Source organism: Haliotis rubra, unplaced genomic scaffold (assembly GCF_003918875.1).
Source record: "Haliotis rubra isolate DU_JTF1 unplaced genomic scaffold, ASM391887v1 Scf233, whole genome shotgun sequence".
Classification (NCBI taxonomy): domain Eukaryota; kingdom Metazoa; phylum Mollusca; class Gastropoda; order Lepetellida; family Haliotidae; genus Haliotis; species Haliotis rubra.
The window spans coordinates 14,919-32,193 of NW_025766370.1; the positions used below are offsets into that span (position 1 = coordinate 14,919).

The 17,275-nt window shown below is 39.0% G+C and overlaps 1 protein-coding gene across 4 annotated transcripts; it reads left to right on the forward strand.

Annotated features, from left to right (window-relative positions):
* The first annotated feature begins 443 nt into the window (after nucleotides 1–443).
* On the forward strand, nucleotides 444–14,611 carry LOC124278207 (UMP-CMP kinase 2, mitochondrial-like). Of its 4 annotated transcripts, XM_046713939.1 has the most exons (6): nucleotides 444–743; nucleotides 2,610–2,814; nucleotides 9,233–9,365; nucleotides 10,239–10,440; nucleotides 12,023–12,250; nucleotides 13,947–14,611. In XM_046713939.1, exons 2-6 carry the CDS (start codon nucleotides 2,650–2,652, stop codon nucleotides 14,071–14,073), a joined length of 855 nt encoding a protein of 284 aa, XP_046569895.1. In that variant the 5' UTR covers nucleotides 444–743; nucleotides 2,610–2,649; the 3' UTR covers nucleotides 14,074–14,611. The 4 variants fall into 4 exon arrangements, with proteins under 4 accessions (XP_046569895.1, XP_046569894.1, XP_046569893.1 ...); XM_046713936.1 differs by lacking the exon at nucleotides 444–743 and having other exon boundaries at nucleotides 2,011–2,814; XM_046713938.1 differs by lacking the exons at nucleotides 444–743; nucleotides 13,947–14,611 and having other exon boundaries at nucleotides 1,999–2,814; nucleotides 12,003–12,209.
* Nucleotides 14,612–17,275: the final 2,664 nt, after the last annotated feature.

Consider the following 17,275-nt stretch of genomic DNA (forward strand, 5'->3'; position numbering starts at 1 on the left):
CCTGGCTGTTAAGCGGTAGATCCGCACCGCCACAGTCAATATATACTGGCAGGCTGCAGCAGCTGCTGTATGAATCACCGTTACTGATACGGTGTTTAAGTTGTCGTGGAAATAGATAACCTTTGTAACTGTCTAATATTACAAATCTCCTACCTGCATCACTGGAGAGCTTTAAGTCCCCTCTTAGCTTCATCAAAGGGAGGGAACAAACGACGTCTTGGCAGTGTGAAAACAAAATCCGCACTTGTAGTTGCATCGTCGCGTAAAGTGGTAGTTGACGCTCAGTGGCGTCAATGTTGAGTTACACGGGAGCGCTGTCTGAAGTCACCTCCTGTTGTAGTCGAGTTAATCTAACTGTGTTTTTCAGTTCCGTTAGCCATTTCCAAAACCGCTGTATGAATGATCCAGGAACATGTAGAGCAATGCAATCACTAGTAGGAAACCTGTCATCTTATCGATGAATGTTTTCGGCAAGCGTGCATCTGACAGCTAGTTGGTAGTTTGCGTGTTACGTTTTATGCTATCGCTGAATGACATGTTCGGGGAAATATGGTCACGTGATAAGCAAATGACGGAAATACCTACTGTTTCGTGGAACCGAAAGTGAAACTTCCAACACCTGGAAAGTGTGGATGTTACTTGGTCTTCTCTGCTCATGCGCGTCTGTCATCGTGTACTGATGTAAAAAATATATATTTTGACCATAAAACCGGTGCAGCAGCAAGCCCACGTAACCGCCAAAGGTAAATATACAGATCGTTCAGTTGCACTGAGGCGGTGGGGTAGCCTAGTGGTTAAAGTGGTCGCTCGTCACGCCGAAGACCCGGGTTCGATTCCCCACATGGGGATCGCCTCCGTGGTGTAGTGGTTAGAGCGTCCGCCCGGAGAGCGGAAGGTCGCGGGTTCGATCCCCGACCGCGTCATACTAACAGACGTTAAAAATATGGTACTTGTTGGTCCCTGCCTGGCGCTCGGCATTAATGGGTACATCAAGGACTGGTCGGCTCGGAGTCAGTATAATGTGTTTGAGTGGGGTATTCATGCTTCACTGCGGCATGGTATCTCAGTGGGCTAGCACTATAAAACCAGCTTAAGTCTGGGCTAGTACAAACACAAACACATACACACGCATGCACGTCGTCATATGAGCGAAACGACGTTAAACCCAATTTCACCTCACCTAACCTCCCCTACATGGGTACAATGTGTGAAGCCCATTTCTGGTGTACCCCGCCGTGATATTGCTGGAATATTGCTAAAAGCGACGTGATACTAAACTGGCTCAGTTGCATTGAAGGTGGCTTTGCAATGTTCCCACCATTTAAAGTAGGTTATCGATCCGTGTGACAAATGACAGCGTAGATATACCCAATGCTTAGCGGGAACTAATGAATAATGAGTACATATGAGAAAAAGAGATATTCGTGGAATGTGTTAAGACTAGCTTGGGCAAATAATAGTACTATGTACGAAATTGCTGCCCTGTACATGTGCACAAAATTGCTGCCCCTCCCTTCCCCAAATGGGTGACCACCGCACCCCCCAACCACCCCAAAAAAATAGAAAAAAGTAAAAAAAAGTAATAAATAAATAAATAAAAACATCATCGTCACCACACATACCAGAGAGAATAGAAAACTGCTGTAGATTATTCCTGCACACGCACGCAAGCACGCGCGCGCGCACACAAATACACACACACGTACTTAGCCATGAATCAAGAACGGCCCCCTAATCAGACTGAATTAGAACAATCGTACATGTTACAGGTTTGATTGCTTTGCTAAATAGAACCACAGACCATATAATAGATATATGGTGTCTGATAGAACATATGAAATTGATATAAATCTCTCTTTCAGCAGCTTAATTTGTTCGATTCCTTATTCTGCATAGGCGTTTATACTGATTTTTTGTCATCTTTCACTAGACAAATAAAACGTAGATAGAACTGGAATGATCACAAATTTTCGAAACTGAACAATGCAATTTACTGGAAACGATCCTGTGTATATACGTCTTTGCTGGAAACGATCTACTGTTTTCTTTCCACGTAAAACCTGCAGTGCTGGTTCCAAGAAACGAGAGTGACTTCCCCTTATATGGCCGTCAATGAATGTGTTTACAAATTTCTGGCGGGCGTCTCAAAAAGCAAGCAGATGCCTTTGTCTCATGGCAAAGTCAGGTCATGATCGTCTAAGTATGGATAATATTACTTATTACGCGCCATTTGCTGACAAACCCGTGTATTTGAAAGAGACGGGAAGTACTGACAAGAGACAGGCTTCAGAATTTCACGAAATTAGAAATCAGATATCGTCCTGTCTACCTGACAGAATTACGGAAAATACACTCCTTGTTGTCGAGACAACAGCCTTGGAATGCTCTGATACATTCACAGGATATATACAATCATGTATTACTTTCTACAGACTGAAGCGATCGATTTCTTCAGACGATCACTATATTGTTCTCGGAACTCGACAGGGCAGCAGCAAATCTCCAGATCTCAAAAGATGTTTATTTTTGTGTTCTAAGAAGAATGCAACGGCAAAGAAAAGCATATCTCTCGCTCACATTAGCAAAACAGAAGATTTGCGTGTTTACAGGTTTGTTCAAAGAGATCAGACGAACGTTTTAGAGCAGACGATGATGGAACCTGATGCAGCAGACGTCAAAACAAATGCTCATTTTCGGCTTGACTGTCCCAGCGTTGACAGCACCATCGAAGACAGGATTCCTCCCATGTTCAACAACACAACATGCAGCCCTGTGTTTCACAGTTTTGAAAGAACAATGGATGTTTTAAACAGGGTAAGCATAAAACATATTGTTGAAATCATTTCAGACATTTCATAAGATTAAAAGTTCAAAGTTTCTTAATTCAGAGCGCCAGCTTATTGAATGACAATGTACAGTTGAGACGACAGAACGCTGAGAGGTGCTTAGGCACACTCAATAACCCAGCAACAGTCTGACGTCACAGAGCATTGTTTTTGTTTCAAAGTTCTCAAATTACATCATATGGTATTATGATGTAATTTGTAAAGTTTGTAGTGCTGTATTCTAAAGGTAGGCCCTGAATTCTTCGCACAGTTCCTCGTCTTGTTAAAGTGTTGTTATCTTTATGTAAAATAAATAAGCATAAAGCTGTTAAGTGCTGTACTAATTCACAACTATATAAGAAATATTATCAGCAAATTCACTCAAGACCCGAGAATTTCTTGGTTAGAATTGGTCTTCAGCAACCATGCTTGTCGTAAGAGGCGACTAACAGGATCAGGCGGTCAGATTTGCTGACTTGGTTGACACATGTCATCATATCCTAATTGCGTAGATCGATGCTCATGCTGTTTGTTGATCACTGGATTGTCTGGTCCAGACTCGATTATTTACAGACCGCCGTAGCTGGAATATTGCGTAAAACTAAACTCACTCAGAGTGTGATGTTTAACAACTAACAAACAATTCACCCAAAGGATTTTACAGAGATGCCAACCTATATGATTTTATCGAAGTCGCTGTGAATTTTAACCTCAAACTATGCAAATACAATTGCACTAGAAATTCTACAAAATTTGGAAAAAATTCATTAAAATTCTGGTATATAGACAAAAACATATCCTTTCGCCGATTAAGTACATTTTCGGACTTCACTTACCCCTCATTCATTAAATTTAATGACATAATTGAACTGGAATTATTGCAAGTAACATTTGGAAATCAGCTGTTGGAGGTATGTGAAATTAAAACTTCACTCTTGATTAATATCATATTATCTTTCTCAGAATCCATCATGATTTTAAGTATTTTAGTTGACTACTAATTTTATAGTCAAACTACTAGTTTTGACCATTGAAACTATTACTTGCAACTCTTTGCAGTGTTCACGAATGGTGTTTCAAAGTAACAGGACATTGGGTCGTGTGAGTTTCAGATGTCTGTCTGACCCATTGAAAATTCACAGGACCCATAGAATAAAGTCAAACACACATTTCAGATTTAACATTTCTTATAATTGGCATTGAAATTATTAACAAACATAAGATTTATAAACAGCAAACAAGTGACACATGTCACATATAACAACTTCAGTCAAAGTCATTGTGAAATATACAGTCGGACACTGGGGCCGGCGGGTTGTATACTTCTATCAGACAGGGCTCCAGATAAGTTTTCAACATCAGGAGTACGTACTCCATATTTTTTCAATACAGGAGTACTGGAAAACCTTAAGAGTACATTTAGAGTACTGAATGGAATTTAATGGAGTATCAGTAACCTAGTGTTTCGTTTCATATATGCACCACAACATTGCTACGCTTAAATAAAAAGGTCAAAAACAATAAAACAATAATGTCTGTAAATGATTTTAAGACTGTACACCATTGCCGTTGTGCGTATCTTCTACGTTTTCTAAATTATTTCCTACCGTATCGTGCATATTTTTTATCCGTACATACGCCGATACAGCCCTGATCAGACCTTTGGCGAATCTGAGAGGTCAGACGATATTCGTGAACACTGCTTTGGGGTCGGCATCTCTGGATTTTATTAACCATATTGAATCCATTCATTTACCAACATTTCCTGTCTGATTTTCAACTTGTCAAGCTGAATCAGAGAAAAGAATTAAATTTTAATTCTGACACCAAAAGTTTCATTGACTGAAGCAAGAAGGGAGATGAGAATATAAACAGGAGTAGTGAACTACTTCATCTGCTGTTTTCAAACTCACAATGCTACGTCTAAGTTTCAAAGTTAATAGTGACTATTAACATGATTAATACCACCCATGTTCATACTTGCTTGAGAGCAACTAAATTATATTTTCGCACTTACCCTGTACTCTGATGTCACGTGTTGGACAATGCAGGCACACTAACTAAACACTTCTATTTCAAGACTAGAAGCAATTTGTTTATACAATCTCTCTCTCTCTCTCTCTCTCTCTCTCTCTCTCTCTCTCTCTCTCTCTCTCTCTCTCTCTCTCTCTCTCTCTCTCTCTCTCTCTGTCTCTCTCTCTATCTCTCTTTCTCTGTCTCTTGCCTTCTCTCTCTCTCTCACTCACTTTCTCTCTCGCTTTCTCTTCTCTCTCTCTCTCTCTTCTGTCTCTCTGTCTCGCTCTCTCTCACTGATATGATCCACAACATACAATGTACATACTAATTCATCAACTCATACAGGACAGTGTAGTGAAGTACTACTGAAGCTGCTATGTAAATCATATTTAACTGGTTACTGGAGTTATGACTTGTCACAATACATACCATAACATTACACATGCAATATATTTACAACATTGCATATCATGTGGATGATACTACAGAATGTTCTACATGACAGATATACAATTTAATGTGATGAACAAATACGTGACAAAACATGACCCTAACCTCATGTGAATAGAAATACGAAAGACATTTTATTAACTTTCCCAGTAAGTACATTGCTAATGACAATCATACAAAGCTGACAGGTCAGTAGTCTGTCTCACAGTCCCTGAACTGCATTGTTTTCACTTCCACCCAGCCCTCTCTACAATGCTTAAAGGTCACATGCAACCAAAAAAATCAAACATAATTAAAAGACAATCATCACTTATTCATGACATATAATATACATTCCTGGTTATGAAAAAACATATAAACAAAATTATAAGCGTACAATCGCAAATCAAAAGTGCAATATTGTGTACTTGGGTTTACTTCCCAAGAACGAAGCAGCCGGGATACCGAACCCAGTCAGAGCGGGTGGTTGTGCACTCAAGTGTAACGGCTGGTTCATTTGCAGATGCCCTCACGGCTTATTGTGTGTGTATATATAGAGATGTTGGGTTTTGTAAATACATGCTCATTTTTTGTGTATAACATTTTGCAATCAACAGACATCAGAACATGTCATGTGTTCAAGTATCACACCTGCCTGTCTGTGTAATTACATAATGTGACAGAGACCGAACTCGGGCCATAAATCAATGCATTTTGTTTATGGTGTATAGCCTGATTGGTGTTAAGTTCAAATTGCATGTGGTCAGTGATAGCAGCTGTGTATTGAATATTGTCAATAGCAGACAGGCAGGCAGACACACAGGTGTCAATAAAACAAGACATTGAGTTTTGTCTGTGACAACGACATGTCTATGTCACAGTTAGAAATTCTGTCAGCGCTACATAATGACATTGCTTTTAAGTATCAAAGTGAGAAAGTGACTTGGTAAGAAGAACGTGTGGTGAAATAGACAAATGAAATTATATAAACAGTTAATTTACCGCCATAACATATAAAAAGCTCACGCCTGTGAGATATCAACAAAACATTAGAAAAATAGCTCACACCAAAGCCTTCACCGTGTATTCACCGGACAACCCGCTTCCAAGCTGCGCGAACCTATTTCACTGGGCACGTGCTATGAGCCCAGCCCAGCTGTTGAAACCAGTTTTCCCCAGAAAAGTCAGGGGAAAATTAGTGAAACGTTTGAACTCCGATTTCGCACGGGTTTTTTCATCGCGTTATTTTTCAACTTTATAAGTTGAATTTGCATTTTTGACGATTTGTTTCGGTAAGTCCATACCGAAAGGTATCAGAATCTGCAAAGTTGTGTTTTACGTTGCATGTGACCTTTAAGCCCGAAATTAAGTGAGTGAGTGAGTTTGGTTTTACGCCGCTTTTAGCAATATTCCAGCAATATGATGGCGGGGGACACCAGAAATGGGCTTAACACATTGTACCCATGTGAGGAATCGAGCCCGGGTCTTCGGCGTGACGAGCGAACGCCTCAACCACTAGGCTACCCCACCGCCCCTGAAGCAAGTCTTGTCTGAATCTGCCTTCTCATCAGGGCTCATTTTCAATATGAAAGAAATTTTTTGTTTCTATCAAAGTTGTATATCAGTGTTTCCGCTGACTTAATTATTTATCTGACACTGTGTCAGGCGACCTAAAATTTTACCGGTCATGAATGAAATTTGTCGGTCGTATCTTATTGCCATACTGCAAGTACTCATTTTAAAGTTATTTTTAGCCTGGGTATTTCCGAAACCTAAGAATTTTTGCGACCATGAAAGCACAGCCAAGACTGTCATTTCGCTTACCCATGATTTTTTTATTTTAATACATGATTATTTACCGGACTCAGTGCCGGTCCCCAGCAAATTTTACCGGTGATTTTCAGGTATATACCGGAGAACGGAAACACTGTATATATTCAGAGACTAAGCATTAGACTAACGTCTAAGGGTAGAGCTAATGGGTGGTCTTAATTTGCCTGGGAGGGGTAGCTGACAGGCAGTTGTGAGGAAATCATAGCACGCACCCACGTACAACCACCATCCGTCCACACATGCATAAAAGTTTCCATGTGGGTTAGTTACCATTCACTACATACGTGTGTGTATATGTGTGCGTGCATGCTTATGTGTGTGTGTTGCACGCGCGCACACACATACATCAGGGTTTTACGTAGCTCTTCGAAACTAGGAGTCCTGGATTTTTTTGTGAGAGTCCATTTCCAAAATTGGGAGTCAATCAATTTGCATGAAATCAATGATAATGGATGCTTCCCATTTGATAATGATTACGTTATGATACGTGTTACTTTCAGTGTCATTAGAATAATGATTGTAAATAAAATGTTTACATATTAATATGGGATGTCATTACAAACTCAGAAAGTTCTTTCCCAGAAAAAAATTATATTACGTCCACAAGGACTCACAGGATTTTAATTTGGGGGTACTTCATCAAATTTCTGCGTCCAATACACAGGAATCTTGCGTCCCATAAAACCCTGATACATACATACCTACATACCTACCTACATACATACACACACACACACACACATACACACACACACACACACACACACATACATACATACATACATACATACATACACACACACATATACATACATACATACATACATACACACACACATAGACATACATACATACACACACATAGACATACATACATACATACATACACACATAGACATACATACATACATACACACATAGACATACATACATACATACATACATACATACACACACACACATAGACATACATACATACACACACACACACACATATAGACATACATACATACATACACACACACATACACACACATACATACACACACTCATACACACACTCACACACACACACATACATACGTTTTGGAGTGTATTCTTACTCCTTCATCATGTGTAGGATGGCAGCAGAGACCAGAGAAGAGACTGACTGACTGAGTTTAGTTTTACGCCGCTTTTAGCAATATTCCAGCAATATCACGGCGGGGGACACCAGAAATGGGCTTAACACATTGTGCCCATGTGGGGAATCGAACCCGGGTCTTCGGCGTGTCGAGCCAACGCTTTAACCACTAGGCTACCCCTCCGCCCCCAGAGAAGAGAAATGTTGAAGGATACAAAACTCTATCTCTGATCGCATGGTGCAGAAACAACAGAAATACACTGACCAGGCCTTGGCTGGACCAGGTGTCTGAAGACAACAAAGAGAACCCTAACTTACATAACTACTTCACCTTTAAGGATTAGTAGAAAGTGTTTGGGTTAGTTTAAAGAGTTGTTACCATACTTAACTAAATTATCTACTGAAGTTTAAAGTATATACTTAAAGTACACAATATTTACGGGGCAGTGGGGTAGCCTAATGGTTAAAGCATTCGCTGATCACGCCAAAGACCCGGGTTCGATTCCCCACGTGGGTACAATGTGTGAAGCCCACCGCTAAAAACGGAGTAAAACCATACTCACTCACACTCATTCAATTTGAGCCAAATAAGTCGCAGTACCCTACTATGCGTCCAAGGACATGCCTTATGTTGACCGAGGAGTATGTAGCAGGGCATGGAGACATCCTCCAGATGACATCCTTACCTTGCCAGCTTGCTGATGGGGTTAACCTCTTGGTCATGTGAACAGTCCGTCTGCCTTCAGATCTGAAGGTCTGTGGTTTAAATCCCAGAATGGGACTTGGAAACCATAAGATAAGATATAGGAACATTAGAAACATTGTATTTTTGCAATTTCTGCAATTTCTTTTCTATGAATGGCATTTAGAATTAATAAGGGGGAATTTATTGATGTCAGTTTGTGTGGTATGAGAACAAATTTTACAGATATTTTCACTGGTATTTTCTACGAACTTGTGACTGAATCCCATGTTTGTATGTTGACATGTGATCACGTGTTGCCAGGTGTCGGATATGCTGGAAGTTCAGGAGTTACTAGCCATTGGAAAGAAGGAACTACCTGAGAGCTTCAACGTTGAATCACTTCAGTCTCAGTTAAAGCATCCTTTTGTTGTGGTTGAAGGCATGGATGCAGCAGGTACTTTGACAAATCTCTGGTCCTCCTCTGTGTGTCCAGCCAGTGAAGTTCCAGTTTAGAATTACTCTTCAGCAACCTGACCCGTAAAGATGCGGGTTAGAATTGGCCTTTGGCAACCCGTGCTTGTTGTAAGAGACGAAGAATGGGATCAGGTGGTCAGGTTTGCTGACTTGGTTGACACGTCATTGTATCCCAATTGTGTAGATCAATGTTCATGCTGTTGATCACTGGATTGTCGATTAACTCTAGACTGCCGCCATATAGCGGAAAAGTTTTATAATAATTGATTTTGTTGTTTTTGTTTGTTTGGGGTATATTTTCTTGGGACCCTTGAAGGTCCGGGTTAGAATATTGATCTTCAGTAACCCATGCTTGTCGTAAGAGGCGACTAACGGGATCGGGTGGTCAGGCTCGCTGACTTGGTTGACACATATCATCAGTTCCCAATTGCGCAGATTGATGCTCATGCTGTAGATCACTGGATTATCTGGTCCAGACTCAATTTTTTACAGACCGCCGCCATATAGCTGGAATATTGCTGAGTGTGGCGTAAAACTAAACTCACTCACTCACTTTTTTCTTGGAGGAGAGCAGGGAGGATGAAGATATTCAGAGTTTTTTGTTTTTGCTTTTTATAGAAACTACTCAGTTAAATGATTTTTAAACCTTTCATTTATGATCATTGCAGTTATGAGTTATGATGCATAAATTCAGGGGATATTTTCAGTACCTGTACCGGGTACAACCCGTTACTGAAGGTAACCTGCACCAGCCATTTTTACCATGCACCAGTGCACCCTGAAATGAAACTTTGCATGGCATTGTAGTCATGAAACAATCAGTTGATTTACCGTAATTGTTATTGCATTCAAGGGAAGACAACTCTGACAGAAACTCTTGAGCGCAAGATACAAGCAGTGAGATACTACACTCCACCTCCTTGTATTCAGCATCTGAGGAAATTCTTCGATACCATGCCGGAAATTGTCCGCAGGGCTTACTACTCTCTGGGAAACTACATCGTGGCCATTCAGATTGCCAAGGAATGTCAACAAAAAGCTGTGGTCATGGACAGGTAACACATTCAGAAGATAAACCTTCATGATTTGTATGTTTGTGGAATATCAAGTTGCTGGAAAGTTCATTTTGAATGCAGTGATGCTGTGTTGTGATTGATGATTTACACCATTCCATGATTGGCAAACCAGGAACCAGAGTTATTTAAATATTTTAGAGTGAGTGAGTTTACTTTTACGCCCGCTTTTAGCAATATTCCAGCAATATCACCAGAAATGGGCTTCACAAATTGTGCCCATGTGGGGAATCGAACCTTGGTCTTGGCGTGACGAGCGAAAACTTTAACTACTAGGCTATCCCACCATCCCTTAAATAATTTAGAAGTGGTGGTGGGGTATTTTAAAGGTGAAAGCGTTCGCTTGTTACGCCGAAGACCCAGGTATGATTCCCCACAAGTTACAATGTGTGAAACCCAATTCTGGTGTCCCCTGCCGTGATATTGCTGGGTTGTTGCTAGTGGTGGTACGATTAATTGAAATAATCGAAGAATGGTCGCAATGACTAACGACCAAGCACTCAATCATGTCTTCTCATAGTCGAACACAAACAATTTGGGAACATTTGTTTGCATTAACAATATTTTTCACAAGGTTGGTTTTGTCTGTTACATTTCATAAGCACAACCAGCTCGATCCAAGTCAGGATTGAATTTATCTTAAAGACTTAAGGAAATTTATGTACCTAAAATACTAGTCATCCTTTAAAGATGAGAAATTTGCCTTAGTATTTTGTGCAATTTTCTAAAAAAATCATAAAAACTACATGTTTCTTCTTTTATTTTTTGTGCATTAACAAACATAAGCAGGAAAATTTGATAAATGACGCTAACTAATTATGTTCGATGATTGATCGGTTGTAATGAACCAATCATCAATTATGAGATTTTGAGCAATTCCCAACACTAATTTTGGGTAAAAGCAGCATTAAACCATACTCACTAACTTAAAGGCACTACATCACACTTCTCTAAATATAAATAATGCATTTCTCTCAATAATACAAACTATCAGCCCTTAGGGAAGCTACCATGTATAATTTATTCCAAAATGAAATTACGTATTTAGATTACAATATTAAATTAAAAAGTTCGAATGAATTAATGCAATGTTGCATTAAATTGACTCTCACGCCCTCTATCGGCCGAACATTATTTTAAGCGAACCCCATAGAGTTACGTCCCTTGGAGGGCTCTTTACTAATATCCTATAACTCCTTTGGAAGCAGAATTCAGTCCTAGACAAAATGACAGTAATGTCTGGCGCAAAAACATACTCATAACTTGTGATTGAAACCAGTTCGGCAACCTGACAACACCGTGTGCAACAGTTTTCAATGTAGGGAGCAATTGCGTACATTTGGGAGCATTGGAAGCTGTTTGCCTCGAAGTTTCAATTATCAATTTCAGGCAAGTCATAAGTGATAAGTCTTTTATTGCATCAATAGAAAACTAAAGTGAGTGCATATGCCCCAATATTTCAATACAGGCCAAAATATTGTGAAAAATGTGTGAAATTGTGCCTTTAATCACTTGGTTCTATAATTAGTTTCTGTCTGCTACAGTGTAAATTCGTCTGCCTCAGGTTCTGGCACAGCACCGCTGCCTATGGTATCGCCAATGAGACATCCTTGAGTGACCTGCCACCTTTAGGTCACATGACCTACAACTGGCCATGTGACCTACTTCGGCCAACTGTGGTCTTGTTCTTGAATGTGACAGAGGATGTTCGCAAACAGAGGATGAACTTTCGAGATGAAGCCATGACATACGAGGAAAAGATTCTTGACACTGATGCCTTGTTCAGACAAAGGTTTTAAAGCCAAATGTTTTTTCTCGTTTTCCAAATATGTTAGATCATGTAAGGAGACTAGTTTCAATGGCATCTACAACCAAAAGGGTGTTTAAAGGCTTATTACTTCATTTGGCAGTTTCTTTTGCTGTTGAAGTTGACGTGGTGAGGAAATGAAAAGTGGTTCTATTCTCCACATGGGTACAATGTGTGAAGCCCATTTCTGGTGTCCCCCGCCGTGATATTGCTGGAATATTTCTAAAAGCGGCGTAAAACTAAACCCACTTACACTTTCATCATCAGACAGCCCATGTATATTGTTTTACTTACGAAATGTAGGGGGCGGTGGCGTAGCCTAGCAGTTAAAGTGCTCACTGGTTATCCTGAAGACCCGGGTTCGATTCTCACCTAAAAAATATAGACACTTACTCACTCACTCACTCAATTAGATTGCATGAAATTGTATGCCATTTTGGCTCAAGTGACTGAGCTCAACTAATGGGATCAGGTGGTCAGGCTCACAGACATATGTCATCATATCCCAGTTGTGTAGATTGATGCTCATGCTGTTGATCACTGGACTTGATTATTTACAGACCGGAATATTGCTGAGTGCGGTGTAAAACTAAACTCACTAACTGACTACCCAGTCCTGCTAGTCGCCTCTTACGACAAGCATGGGTTGCTGAAGACCAATGCTAATCCTGATCTTTAGTGCTTACATGGCCGTTTTTCGGGGGTTATTAAAATGGACTCTGTCCGACTCCGTGCACATTTTGAGCAGAACTCAAAAACTGTTCACTATTTCTTCACCAAACTTGGCACATAGAGAGATCTGGTGGTGTACTGGTGCCTTTTGGTAGTTTTGGAATTCTGAATAAAATATTTTTGGCGTTTCCATGGCAACAAGTTTGACATAGACTGAAATTGGTGATAGTGCTCCTTTCTGGAGCAGAACTTTAAAAACCTTTCAATACTCTCCTCCCACTTTTCTATATACACATATTTGGCATAATCATAACTCGTAGACATAATCATGAAGAGTATTTTGCCATTGCGGGGGATATTGATGACTTTGTCTTCTTGTTTGCATTTCCATGGCAACAAGTTTGACTTTGACTGAAATTGGTGCTAGTACTCTTTTCCGGAGCAGAACTCTAAAACCGTGCAATGTTTCTTCACCAAACTTGGCATTAAGATAGATCTGGTTGTGAACTGGTGCCTTTTGGTATTTTTGGATTTCTGAATGAAATATTTTTGGCGTTTCCATGGCAACAAGTTTCACTTTGACTGAAATTGCCGGTAGTGCTCTTTTCCGGAGCAGAACTTAAAAACTGTTCACTGTTTCATCATGAAATTTCATACAAAGGTAGGTCTAGTGGTGAACTGGTGCCTTTTGCTTGTTTTGGATTTCTGAATAAAATGGGGTTTTTTTTGCGTTTCCATGGCAACAATTTTGGCTTCAACTGAATTTGGTGGTAGTGGTCCTTTCTGGAGCAGAACTTTGAAACCTTTCAGTACTCTCCTTCCACTTAGCTATACACACACCAAAACATTTGACATAATCATAACTCGTAGACATATTCATGAAAAGTATTTGGCCATTGCGGGGGATATTGATGACTTTGTCTTCTTGATTTATTTATATTTTTAATCACAGAACCAAGGTTTCAGAATGAAAATGGTTTATGATAATATATTTTTTTTCTGCATGCAGATTATGTGAAGCCTACAAGAGAATGAGTAATCCTGCTTGCACAGAGGTTGATGCATCTGGGTCTCGGGAGACAGTTGTAGACATCGCACTGTCTGTACTGAAGCAACATGGGGTTGTACTGTCCTAAAACCACAGTCATCGTCAGGATGCTTGTCCCCTCTGTGACGAAGGCAAGCATTGACTTCCAGGAACCTGATCAAAGAAAAACCTTTCAAACTGTTCAAGAAGGAATCATGTTTGTGATGATGAGCATTCGTGGAACAGCCTGGAGAACATCGGTGGAGTTTCATTAATAGATTATTCTAGCAATAATTATTACCCAATCTCATTAAAATCATAACCTACTCTGAGACAATACCTGTCAACACAAGAATAGCACAACCCCACAAAACAAGGTCATGGACAGGTGATGTCTTTCTAACCAGTCTGTGTCTTTGACAGTATGAGAAGTAGAACCATCCACAGAAGTCTGTCTCACAGTCCCTGAACCACATTATTTTCCTTTCTGCAATCCGAAGCCCTAATTGTTGCAAGATTTTCCTCAAGTTCAGGTCCTGTATTTCCCAACTCCTTCCAGTTCCTTTTCAATTTTCATATAATTATTGTTGCTTTCAAAATTATTTGTATTCAGAAGCTAACCGTTTGTCCACTTTGAGAGTAGCATGGAAAATACCAGCGCCTTGAGCATGCACTAGTTGCCTGGATATGTGCGCTATATAAATATCCTATAATAATAAAATAAAATATACTGTGCATATTTAATCACCCTGTCATTTTTGAGCACTATGGCACCTTCTTAACCCAAAAGGGATATTTGTGTCTGGTGTAAGTCTTTTGTTAACATTAACACTTTTTGAGGCAAGGTAGTGAAAAATTGAACTTAATCATTTTTGATAAATGATTGGCTCAAGAACTACCCACCCTTCTTTAGGTTTGGCGGTCAAAGTCCTGTGAGGGGTAATCTCAGGTGACCTCGTATGGAGGTGTCAGAGCTTCACACAGAGAGGTATTGTAATGGAGTACAAACTATGGTTTTACTGAGATTCCATTTTTATAAGTTATTAATTATATGCTGATAAATTTGCTGGTAATGAGGAAGGTCTGCTTGCATTAAGTGGTAGTAATGTGAAGTCTGATAATAGCCAAATATACTGCTCAAAATAAATCAAGGAACAAACTTTCTATTTTTCTCTCACCACATGCTCTGTATTTTAGTTGAAGTGCGTTTAATGAACTATGGCTAATACAAGCTAAAGTAAGTGATCCCTGAGAGTTTATTATGACTGCTATATTGTTAAAAAATCAATTGTGTTAGGATCAAATGTAAAATCCAATCAATTTAAATATTTTGGGGTAGTAACATAATATATAGGTCAGTTAAATGGTGAAATGTAAGATTGAATTATTTTATTAAATTACAAAACAGTATATTTCTGAGAATTTGTTACAGTGAATGCTAATGGACTTCCCTCGAGACACACTATATTTTAATTTCTGCACCCATTCTATACATTTATGATTACTGGACGCACATTCTGTGTGGTGTAAAACCCAGATTTGACATACACAAAAATATGTTTCAACACACATAAGTATTTTAAATTATGTTGCTCTAGATGTCTTTTTAACCATGCAGAATTTTATTTTATGTTATTTTTCAGGTTGACATTTTTACACAAGGAACTCAAAATATAGGGAAGTGGTTTCTTCTGTATATTTTTCACAATCACACAATTTATCTCGATTTATCTGAACTGCAAATATATTTTTAGCATATTTATAAAGCTTATTTTAGAATGATAATTACGTTATAAGTTGCATTTTTACATATGATGTTATTTCATGAAATATATGTTTATGTCACAACCTTTTATATATATTTCTATATCATCATGTAGCATACCGGTAAAATGTAACTCAAGTCTAATGTTAGTTTAAATCTGGTATTGCTGAGTGCAGTGTTTTCTGGCTTTAAATATTCACAACCTCCCAGCTCAAGTGATGAATGCAGCATAAAGATGAGCAGGTCTTAAAAACATTGTTTTGTCAACCTTGTGTAGCTACAAAGCAGATGTAGACAATTTATTGAGACTGCCCCCCACTCTCCCCGAACCTGACCCCAAATTTCAAATCCCGAAAAGTACTAAAATCTAGTGTCACATGTCAGGTTGGTCACAGATGACAGTCCATAAAACAGATTTCTCAGTCATAACAAACAACAATTTAGAGTGAAATTACTGAAAACATATATGGCATAGGTGGATCCTTCTATCCTGAAAGTTTATTAAATGACCATTGAAACTCTCGAGAAAATGGGTGAAAAAGAACTGTGCACCCCCCTTTCTGAACTGTGGACAAAAGTTGTATCCGCCCCTGTATAGGAAGGAATTTCATGTACACCAATAATTGTTTCTTTGTTTTATATTTGCATATTAATTTCAGAGGCCCAGATAAGCTGCATATCTGGGTAAAATATGCATAGAAAATTTCCAATTACGCATTGAAAAATGATTGTTGCATACCAATTACGCATTTAAAATGTTAGATACGCAAAAAGTTTATGACAAATGCATACGGAATATATTTATAAAAATCGCTTGCATAATGAAAAAGACATCGATTGCTATCAAGTTGTACTGTTAGAATAGGACTAGTGTTGTACTGTCAGTACAGGATGAGTGATTTTTTATGAAATCATTTCCATTATATTTAAGTTGGTTTTGATTAGGTATGACATAAGGCAGAACATACCTGCTTAGTAAACTTACTCAATGACATAATACTTAGGTGAGTAAAGTGACTGAAATACCCACATATGTGAAAGCAGTGGGTAACAGAAAATGAAATACCCACTCAACATTCATAATACCCACTCCAAAAAAATACAATGGGTACAGTACCCACATGAGCTAAATCTTATCTGGAGCTCTGTAATTTGATTTCTTTGGCCGAGTCCATAATACCCTCAAAATTAAAAAAAATCCCCAAATCCAGAGGATAAAAAGGGAGCTGGCATTTTGACTGGTCGGCAGCTTTTTTGTAACTGTGGTTTATGTGATCTAGCTATAGCTATGTAGACAACAACCAGTCTCTTTAGGTACCTACTCGTCCCTTGTCTAGACAAGTTTAGGTGAAGTGCTTGCTTGTGTTGGAATTTGGCAATGATCTCATGATCAGAAAATCCAAACTGATCGGTCTGGAATATTTACCATTTTCTGTTTTTCAAGAACATTTTGACCTAGCCCAACTTGAGCACCTTATTTTAAAGCACTAATCCTTTTCTTTCTCAAAGAATTCAGTAGTGAGTTGTGAAGACAAAATATTTTAGG